General features: G+C 50.6%; 2 protein-coding genes across 4 annotated transcripts in view; both read left to right on the forward strand.

Annotated features, from left to right (window-relative positions):
• The window catches only part of LOC113209131 (tripartite motif-containing protein 2), a gene marked incomplete at its 5' end in the record, with an annotated part of 11,360 nt that extends 6,526 nt beyond the window's left edge, over nucleotides 1-4,834 (forward strand). Inside the window, 6 exon segments of the mRNA XM_052268905.1 lie at nucleotides 337-758; nucleotides 917-1,132; nucleotides 1,515-1,640; nucleotides 1,642-2,526; nucleotides 2,612-2,765; nucleotides 3,125-4,834. Of these exon segments, the coding sequence (XP_052124865.1) occupies nucleotides 337-758; nucleotides 917-1,132; nucleotides 1,515-1,640; nucleotides 1,642-2,526; nucleotides 2,612-2,765; nucleotides 3,125-3,360 (2,039 nt within the window). The 3' untranslated portion in view covers nucleotides 3,361-4,834.
• Nucleotides 4,835-6,524: 1,690 nt separating this feature from the next.
• Nucleotides 6,525-10,019, forward strand: LOC113209133 (protein FAM117B). 3 transcript variants are annotated; one of them, XM_026426510.2, is made up of 8 exons: nucleotides 6,525-7,017; nucleotides 7,672-7,820; nucleotides 7,898-7,986; nucleotides 8,073-8,233; nucleotides 8,322-8,624; nucleotides 8,738-8,815; nucleotides 8,907-9,039; nucleotides 9,125-10,019. In XM_026426510.2, the coding sequence occupies exons 1-8, from the start codon at nucleotides 6,747-6,749 to the stop codon at nucleotides 9,333-9,335; spliced, it is 1,395 nt and encodes a 464-aa protein (XP_026282295.1). In that variant the 5' UTR covers nucleotides 6,525-6,746; the 3' UTR covers nucleotides 9,336-10,019. The 3 variants fall into 3 exon arrangements, with proteins under 3 accessions (XP_026282295.1, XP_052124867.1, XP_052124866.1); XM_052268907.1 differs by lacking the exon at nucleotides 6,525-7,017 and adding an exon at nucleotides 7,042-7,250; XM_052268906.1 differs by lacking the exon at nucleotides 6,525-7,017 and adding an exon at nucleotides 7,324-7,585.
• The last annotated feature ends 300 nt before the right edge of the window (nucleotides 10,020-10,319 follow it).

Below are 10,319 nucleotides of genomic sequence, written 5' to 3' on the forward strand. Positions count from 1 at the left end.
AAGCCGCGTCCTCCTCCACTGCGGCTGGTGCAGGGTGCAGGGGTGCAGCAGCGCGGGGGTGGTGGTGGGGTACGGCCTTCAGGAGAGTCGCAAGGGGGTGGGTGTAATAAAGGCAGGGGGCCGAGCCGCTTTACTGAGGGCGTCGAGGAAATGAAACTGACAATGAGCCCTTCTGGCGCGGCGCGAAGAGGGATTTTAAGGCCCGATATTTATGTTCAAAGATGGAAAACTTTTGCAGAATAAAATGAAAATGGAAATTTAATCCCTCGGGCGCGGCGTGAGTAATGTAGTTCACTTTTTCCGCTTGAACAAAAGTGCAATGTCTTGTGTTTGCAGGCATGTACGATGGCGGCGAGCACACGCCCAAGCTGCTGCCGTGCTCGCACACCGTGTGCCTGCACTGCCTCACGCGCATCGCCGCCTCGCAGACGCGCGACACGGGCACCTTCCGCTGCCCCATCTGCCGGGAGCTCATCACCATCCCCCGGGGCGGCGTGCCCGCGCTGCCGCCCTCGTTCCTCGTCAACCAGCTGCTGGACCTCATGTCGCGGCAGCGCCGCGAGGTGGTGCCCAAGTGCGCCACGCACCTCAACCAGGAGCTGCTCTTCTGCGAGACGTGCGACTCGGTGTTCTGCACGCTGTGCGCGGGCGGCAGCCACAGCAACGGGCCCGGCGAGCACACCATCATCCCCTTCTCCATCGCCATCAAGCGCATGTCGGAGATCCTGCTGTACAAGGCTAACGAGTGCATCGCCAAGGTGAGTCACGAAAAATCGGTATAATCAGAAAAAATCAAGAAAAATTCCGGGAAAAAAAGTTTTAGAAACAACAGACTGTGAACGTACGCGTAAATTTATAGTGAAGTGCTTAGCGACCTCCGAGCTGCGTTACGTAACGATGTCGCCTTGTGCTGCAGCTGTCGCAGGCGGAGGAGGCCGTGACGGCCGAGCTGCACCGCCTGGACGTGGCGACCGAGGCGTGCCTGGAGCAGGTCTCCAGCTCCATCGCCGAACTGTCGGCCACGCTGGACAAGCGGAAGGCGCAGCTGCTGGAGCAAGTGACGCAGGCCAGCCAGGCCAAGCGGCAGGTGCTGGAGGAGCAGCTGGCCCTGGTGGCCGCCGAGAAGCAGAAGGTGAGTCACTGGCGCCGGCCTGAGGGAAAGGGGAGGGGGGGGGGTGTCTGCGAGTGAGGGGAGAGGGAGAGGAGGAAGGGCACGCCGTGAATACCCCGCGGGCGCGGACTTATCGATAGCGGCGAGCACGGGGTAGGGCCGGGGCGCCCAGGGCCACACCACACACACAACATAACACACTTTGGCGCCAGCGACCCGCACGCTAGTCGAGGACAAGCCCGACATGCCGTCCTACCCGCATGCGTATCACGACACTGACATACACTGCACCTCAATGACGTTGGATCAGCCTAAACCTAATTTGCTGCCAACAGTTAGCCGAGTCTACGTCAAAACATTCAACGCGCCCCTTTTTCAAATACTACTTATCTTGCACCTGCAGGTGGAAAAGGAGTGCGACGGCCTGCAGTACCAGGTGGAGGTGCGCTCCATCTCGCAGCGCATCGCCAGCCTGGGCGTGAAGCTCGAGTCGGCCAGCACGCTGCACGAGCCGCGCGAGAACTTACTCACTCAAGTCGGAGTTCAAGCACAACGACAGCGTGGAGCAGGTGGAGGCGGCGCTGCAGCGCCTGGGCCGCGTGCGCACCAGCACCACCTTCCCGTCGCTGTCCTCGGCCGCGCTGGAGCAGCCCGTGCCCGCCGTGGCGCGCCTGCCCGCCCAGGCCCGCCTCTGGACCGTGGACTACCACGGGTGCCCGCGCAAGACGGGCGGCGACCCCGTCGCGGCCCTGCTCGTCGTGGACCCGGACGAGCCTCCGCCGCCGTCCTCGGTCCCGGCGGCGGTGGCGGCGCCCGGCGCGTCGCCGTCCAAGCCCGCGCCCCTGCCGTGCCAGGTGACGGACCTGGACGACGGCTCGTACACCATCAAGTTCAGGCCGTGGGCCTCGGGCCGCTACCTGCTCAAGCTGAGCGTCATGGACCGGCCCATCCAGAACTACCCGCTGCGGGTGGAGGTGACGCCCCACAACAACCCCGTGAGGACCTTCGGCGGGGCGCGCGGCTCAGGCAAGAACGAGTTTCTGCAGCCGGTGGCCGTGGCCGTGGACGCGGACGGGCGCATCGCCTACGTCCTCGACACGGGCAACTCGCGCATCAAGGTGCTGGCCGGCAGCGACCTGGCGTTCCAGCGGCACATCGAGACGGCCGAGCTGGCGGGCCGGTCGTGCACGGGCATCGCCTGCACCAAGGCGGCCGGGCTCGTGGTGGTCAACTGGCGGACCAAGCAGGTGATTGAGATGTCCGAGGCCGGCGAGGTGGTGCGCACCTTCACCCACCCGCCGTTTCAAGAGCCCACCGCCGTCGCCGTGGAGTCCACGTTCGGCCACATCCTGGTGGCGGACAACGGAGCCTGCTGCGTGTTCGTCTTCGACAGTGGAGGGAAGCCCCTCTTCCAGGTAAATCTTCCATCCAAATCACACCTCAACTCCCTCCTCTTCCTTTGCCACACAATAACAGTGTTGTGCTTTCCTCTTTCCGCAGGTGGGGCGAAAAGGCAGTGGGCCCGGTTGCTTCAACATGATCTCAGGCGTGGCCACGGCGCCGTCGGGGGAGATACTGGTGGCGGACAACGACAGGATACACGTGTTCAGCGCCAAGGGAGACTTCCTCGAGGCGCTCACAACCGAAGGTAAAGGTGAGTGCCGGGGAGAGCCCTATGGGAGAGCCCCATGGGAGAGCCCCCGCCCTGGCCCGGGTATGCCGTCCCGTTGTGCGGGTGTGCCGAGCGGGCTTGCCTACCCGCAGGGGGCTCCGCTGCGGCCTCTACCCGCACCAGGAATTTTGTAGTCCGAAACTTTTCCGATAAAATTCATAACTTTTCCAGGGAAAAAATGGGTCAAAGTTAAAACTATTTTCTGGAAAGAAAGACACTGCGAAGGAAAAAACATCAGACTTAAAAAGAAAATTCTTTAAAAAATTCCCCAAAATTACTTTTTTGGATGATTAAAATTCATAGACCGAACCTGTCGTCTGAAAACGCTTTGCTCTTTGCAGGGAAGGCACGCGTGGGCGGACTGGTCTGCGACTCGGAGGGGCGCATCGTGGCTTCGCGCGTGGACAAGGCACGCTCCTACGTGCAGGTGCTGTCCCTCAAGGGCCAGGTCGTCAACACCATCGACTCGCACGACGCGCCGCTCAAGAGGCCGTGCGGCGTGGCCGTTACCGACGACCAGCACGTGGTCGTCGTCGACCTGGGCAACGATACCGTCAGCAAGTACCGCTACTGGTAGTGGTCATCTAGTCGGGCGCTGTGTGTGTGTATGTTTGTGTGTGTGTGCGCGCGCGACAGGGAAGAGGAGAGGGAGAGGATGTGACCTGGCTACAAGAGTCAGGAGCCATTTGCTGTGCGCTCCGCCCCGGAGGCGGCTGTGGACGAGCTCTCTTCCTTATCTGTCTCTCTCTCCCGGGTCTGGATCAGCTGGTGCCGACTACAACGCGTGGCGAGTGTAGTGGGCAAAGTCGGCTCGTTCAAGTTTCCATTCATGTGATTTCGTTTTAGATTATAATTATTCGCAGCTACTGTAGCAAGTGACGAACTTGTGTGTTGGGCCGCCAAGTGTCAAGTGTGGAACCAAAGGAAGTGCCATTATAGTGCGGGAGACTTCGAGCAACTGGTTGCAGAAATGCACCATGGTCGATGGTTGCTCGCTCTGGCCCTTAATAATTGTTGAAAGACATTTTACTGTTGTGAGACTGTTGAAGCATTTTACAATTATGTATCTATCGGACTGACAGATGATGCAAGTGTTTGGGATTGTTGTGTAGATGAAGTAGAAAAGATTTTATGAACTTGAATTTTAAAGAGTTGATTGGGTGGAATGATTGATTTCTCTTGGTGTAGATAGTCCGTTGATATTCATACCCTTTGCAACCAAAACTAGAGCTAAAAACGAATGTTAAAACTCACCACACAACTTTTTTTGTAGCCTCTCGAATGTAGATTTTGATAGATAAAAATTAGGCTACTTTGCTTTCACCAAAGTTTTATACCTATTTTCAAAGTTAGTAATTTTAGTAATTTTTTCTTAATGACCTTAAAGTTATCCACCTTTCTGTTAAAGGATTGCAAGGATATGTACTGAGTGGTATTTGTGCCAAGGCCTGTTATCGTGCCATTAAGCTTGGATTGTTCTAGCGTCTCAATGTGAATATTAGGACTAGCCATCTGATCCACCAGTGTGCTCTTATTGAACGGTCTTTTTTCCTATGGCTCAACCATAGCTTTGGGAGGTCATTGCCACCATTCTCAGTGTTTTGCCAGAACTCTGCTCACTTGTCTTTCTAAGTTCTAGATCTTTTTGTGTCTATTTCTTTTTTGCTTTGAATCAATTCTACTGATTTTGTATAAAATGGAGTAGCAATTTTAGTTAGCCCTTTCCTTGCGACTTATTGTTAGACCTGTTCCAAGTGACCTAGTCGTTTCTGATAATTTCTGTGAAACGAAGCATTTTTATACTTATTTATTGTTTTTGTATTATCATTAGATCTAGTTTTTTTTCTTGTTTTCTTTTTTTTTTTTTATTGTGAAACTTGAGGTTGGCTCTTATCTCCTGACTGAAGGGGACTGCCATTTAAAGAGAAACCTTGTTTTATTTTTAACAATGGCCATGTACTTATGAAGACAGTTTGCCTCTCATTTAAAATGAGTACAAAAATAGTTGTTGCAGTTTGTGGAAGTAAAATGTTGCTTTCCTACACCAGAAATCTGTGTTCATATTTTTTAAAGTTACAATACCAACTAAAAGTGAACACCAGTTCCCAATAGATTTTGTACACAGAATACATGGCGGTCATCAACCTCCAGGAGAAGAGAAGTGAGGAGGGAAGTCCCAGGTGTGGTACTACGTAAGGGACGTCGACCGGTCCCTGAATCGAATCGAGGTTGTTTTAATAAACTAACTACATAAACTACTGCGTGGCTTTAGACGTCGCACGCCGCAGTCCCTGCTCACAACTTACACACAGCTACATCACCTCTCACCCTCAATTTGACTTCGAGGTGGACTGTACCTTTGGAGGACTGTTCATCTCTTCAGAGATAACAAGCACTGTATAGTCGCTTTGTTTCTTTCCCCCCGATAAGACAATCGACCCGCCGGGCTGGGGTTCCACACGTGGAGTATGCACATGTCACTTATTGGGAGGTTTTGAAGTGTGTTGGAGTGCAGAGATCAGCGATTTCACTTCGCCCTCCCGAAGATACCGGAGGCCTATAGCTTCATCACCCTCCGAAATCTAACCGTGAGTCCAACGACCAGACCTCTCACAAACCAGAGTGCGAATGCCGGCGTTAATATGAGTTCAGATAAATGGATAGATGGACTACGTGCCTTTTTCAGCGCAAAGCGTGGAGTAGTCCAGCAGCGTGTTCAAACTAACTGCGGCTCTTATCAAGCGATCCGCCCGGCTCCGATCCGATACGCCCAATGCAGGGCCAAGAATCACACTCGACAGCCTACCGTACGGCTATGTTTGCTGTACAGTAGGCTCGACTCGCGGCAGTCAACCCCAGTTGTCTGTGCAGTCAACTGCATTTCGTGACTTTGTTGACTCATGTCACTGACACATGTCAAGGTCGCATTCGGGAGCAGGGAAAACATTTGCTCCCCAAACAAGGGAACTTCTATTTGTGGGAATTGTCATGCCGGATCATTTTTCGACGGTCGCTTTCAAGAGCTGAATTTATGAGTTCGTCTTTTTGCGGAACAAATTGAACGAAAGAGGGAATGACATGGAACAAGTCCCCTAGGCGATGGATAACATTTTGGAGAACATTATTGTTCAATTAAGTCCTGACACAAATACAGGGCGGGTGTTCTACGCCGGACTTTCACTTTGGTAGTAATGTACCACACGCAGGTGAAGTGTGCGAGCGGGTTGCATACTCGCACGGGGCCGTCAAGGCGCCGTGGAGAGAGTCGGTAGGCAAGCCCGCCCGCACGGCTGCATGCGGTACAGTATAACCAAAATGAAAGTCTGCCTTAGAACACCCACCCTGTAATCCTATATCTCCCGTCAACTGTATACGGGTGCGAAAACATTCCCTTTATGCGGCTTGCGGCCGACAAAGGGAGATGCCCTGCCATTAAAACGCATTAAATTCTGCTTTCCGCACTTCAGCCATGCAGTGCGAGTGCGACAAGCGACAACACACCCACACGCCGCGGACGTAATCTCTGGTAAAAGAAGTGGGGGAACGGAGGGGGGGGGGGTCTGAGCTGCACGTCGCACTGCGTACGAAAATCACACGACTGCCATTAGTGCGACAGAGGGGGGCAGCGAGCGTAGTTGCTCTCGCACGCAGCTCGACCGCGTACTCGCCTCGCGGGGGGAAAGGAGGGGGGAGGGCAGAAAGGGGTGAGGGGCGGGTGGGGGGTGGAGGAGCTGCCAGAGAAGCCGCCAGCTGACTGAGGTGTCAGGCAGGCAGCCCCGAGTGGAGAGTGGAGCGGGGAGTGAGGAGCACTGCGCCACGCTACGCTCAGCTCGGCTACGCTGCTACGCTAGCTACGCTACACGGGCAGCAGGCTACGCTCGCCTCGCCAGCCAGGCCAGCCAGCGGCCCAGGCCCCAGAGGAGGCCAGTGCCAGTCCCAGGCCAGCCAGCGGCCCAGGCAAGGATGGCCCAGCAGCCCCCGCAGCCCCCGGGGGCGCAGGGCCCCCCGCAGGGTTCGCAGCAGCCCCTCAGGGGGAGGAAATCGTCCGGGTCCGGCCCCATGAGGGCCACCCTGCCCATGGCTTCGCTGCTGAGGAAGAACGACAACAGCAGTCCGAGCGGCCTGGGCCTGGGCCCCGGCGGCGGCCCCAGCCTGTCCCTGTCCCCCACAGCTGCTTGGAGGGCCCTCTCGGGCCAGCGCTCTCCCGGGGCGCTAGCCACCCTGTCGTACAAAGGTACACCCTGGCCCACGCCCATGTCCTGGGCCCTGTCAGCGGCCAGGATCCCGTCGAGGGCGGCCTGCGCACAGCTGTCAATGTCACCCGCGAGGTTAGGTCGGCTAGGCTGGGCTCGGCTGGCCTGGCACTGGTTGGGTTAGGCGCTGTCGCTGTCACGAATGTCACTGTTCCTTAACTCCACGCTCATTCATTCTCGCCCCGGTGGATGCTCAGTTGCCTTTGGTTTTTCTGTATGGTGAAATATTTGCACTGTGGAAAGCCCCTGTCGTGAGACTTTTTGTTTTATTTTTTAAGAGGGAAAGGGGGGGGGGGTACTTAAGCCTTGCTGCAGAGAATGCCTTAAGCAGTATGAGGGACTTGTCTTAAGTAAGGATTACGGCCTCCTCATGTTGAGAAACCATAAGTGCCATGTGTTTCCATGGTGTGGAAGATATACATTGGTGGTCCATTGTTGTGTGTACTGTTTGAATGGCCAGTCATTCCCAACTTTTCTGACAACGAGCTGATTTTATAAACAGTGCTTATTAAGCTATGCACCCTAATCATTTCTATCCCCTTTTATGTTGTGAGTCAGGAGAAGGAAAATAAATGGTTAAAAAGAGAAACTTTGTGTTCCTGACAATTGTGAGATTAATTATATATTTTTTTCAGCCAAATCCAAGACACTTAGTGGCCGTCCTAGCCATGGATTAGGAAGTAGCAACAGTGTCATTCGTCGAACAGCATCTTTAGATACTCTTTACCTCCAGGGGCAGTGGCCAAGAGATTCATTCAATCTTCAGGTTGACAAAGCAACTCAGGTATTTGTCTTAAGTCACCTCAAACTGTTTAGTTTCAAGTTTGTCTTCACTCACACATTTGTATGATCCTGTTGTAGACTGAAGATTGGCTTCTGGGAGATAGTAGAAAATACCGCTATGATTATTCCTGTAATGAGGATAAATTGGAAAAATACATAAGGCACAGGTATGACATTTTTGTGACTGTTTTGTTTTGAAGGATGATGAGAATTTATGTGAAACTGTTGGTTAATCCTTCATTATTGTTTGAAGACTACAACGGACTAGCAAAGAACCCACTAGCAGTCGGGAAAGGACAGCGGCATTTGGACTCATTATGTCTCCAAACCTTCCATCCCCGGCCTCCTCACACCACAGTGACCATAGCACCGTTACGTCCCCTAGTGCTGGAAGTCAGACAAGCACTGCCTCTGGTAGTACTCGCATCTCTCAAACTACATTACTGTACCTATTACTAATGGACTCTTGGATATTGATTACTGTATATCTTTTGTATTCTAGGCTCTCCCCTTCATAAAGCTATGCCTGTCAATATACCCACCTGGAAACAACCAGCTGCCAACAGACCTCCAATGCGTAGTTCCATTGAGGGTCTTAATCAAGAAATTGAAAGGCTTGTCCTCAAAGGCACCAAAGGTGGTGCACATGATCAGGAGAGAGAAGAAGAAAAGACTTATCAATTAGCTACCCCTGAAGGTCACCGTGCACCCTTAGCAGATATGCTCCGATCTACACGTTCTCGATCAGTGAATACGCAAACGCCTGCTGGTGGAGACTTCGCCACTCACAGTTCTCAATCTTCAGGTTTGTCAATGTTTTTAAAGATTTCATTGATTGTTTTGTTTTTAGTCTCAAATATTGTGTTAAATAATATTTATTGCAGAAGTATTGTCTTATCAATTTTCTTTCATTCTCAGGACCTCCATCCCGTGAATCAGCTTCCCCTTTAATTGCTGGAGTGATGGAACTGTCAAGACCACCCAGTGAATCACAAGGTTTGTTCATCTTGCTGGAAGTCACAACAACCTAAATTATTTTCCTAAAAGCTACCCTTTGAAATTATTCTTTTTTTCTTTTTTTTGTCAGTTGGCAGTGGCGACTCTTCTCCTGATCGTGATGCTGGAAAGTTGGGCACCTCTCCACATATCAACAAGTTTCTTGCAAGGGAACCACCAGATGGTTGTGAAAAAGTGAACCTGAAATTTGTTGAGGATAATAGGTGCGATATTCTTTACTACCTTTTTCTATTCATTTTTTCGTGAACTTTTCATGAGCTAAAATTGTGCTTTCTCTATTATTTTCAGGCGTCCTATGATTGACTTCACAACATATGGAAACTTGAAACCATGTGTCTCAGTTCAATTCAAACCTTCTTTGGGATCAGCATTCATGCCGCTTCAAACACTATCTTCAGCAGCTCATGTTTCACCAAGTGAACCTGCTGTAAATGGAACATCAAGCCCAGATCCAGAAGCAGATGGCCCAAGTACCAATGAAGATACATCTGGGATCTGATGTGTCTTACTTTTATGTGATAAAAAACCTGTAATAGGAAAGCTTAACACTTTTTGTGTAGGTTGGCATTGCATTAGCTTTCCACTCTGACCAATAACTTCTTTGTTTTCTAATTTTTTTACACTCAAAGAAAGGAAGAGGTGTGAATGGCTTTAAAGTTCAAAGCCAGATGAAGTACATATTTTGTTATGTATGCGTTCATTTCAATATTTTCCCTTTGTAAGTGATCTGAAAAATTCATTTTGTCTGGGTGGAAAGACGTGCTGAGGACCAAAAGCCACCGGGGTTTGCCTGTGGTCTCTTGCTTCCTTTGACATGGTGTATTGCAAAACATTCTCTAAGGAGCTCCTCTAAGAAGAGGCAGCTCTCATCATATCATAAGCAAACTTATCCTTCCACATTGTCCTTAATTGTAAATATAAATTAACTTAAAATTATTAAGTTATGCAAAGCCACTTGCATCTGCATGTGCAAAGATTAGCTTCATTATCTTTGTTCAGTTCATTCTTCACCTCATTAGTACAAATTCAATCAAGTTGATAGGTATGTGGAATGTCCATTTATGTTACCTAATAAACTATAATTTCTTCAATGTGAGTTTAAAGAAGTTCTCAGGGTAGGAACGTAATATTATTTTTCAAAGTATATATGTGTTTCATTGTACTTTAGAAATTTATTGAATAACTAAAGAAATTTTAGGTCTTTGCTGGTTTTGTTTTGTTTTATCATAAGTGTGTTGCAAAGATCCATTTCAATTTTGGTACCTGCATCAATAGCATTTGGAAGAATCAAGTGAGAGGTGATGTGGCTTGTGGTAAATCAGATTTTCCAAAATTAACTTGTTCAACAAGCACTTAAATTGTTTTAAAGTGAATGCATTATAAAAGTATGGTAATGCAGTAATGGTAAGTGCTTATTTATAAAACTAAGTGTTAACAAACCATTGATATCAGTCCCTTATTCAATTAAATAAAATCACCATTC

This window comes from Frankliniella occidentalis, unplaced genomic scaffold, assembly GCF_000697945.3.
Source record: "Frankliniella occidentalis isolate FOCC.00 unplaced genomic scaffold, Focc_3.1 Scaffold79, whole genome shotgun sequence".
Lineage (NCBI taxonomy): Eukaryota > Metazoa > Arthropoda > Insecta > Thysanoptera > Thripidae > Frankliniella > Frankliniella occidentalis.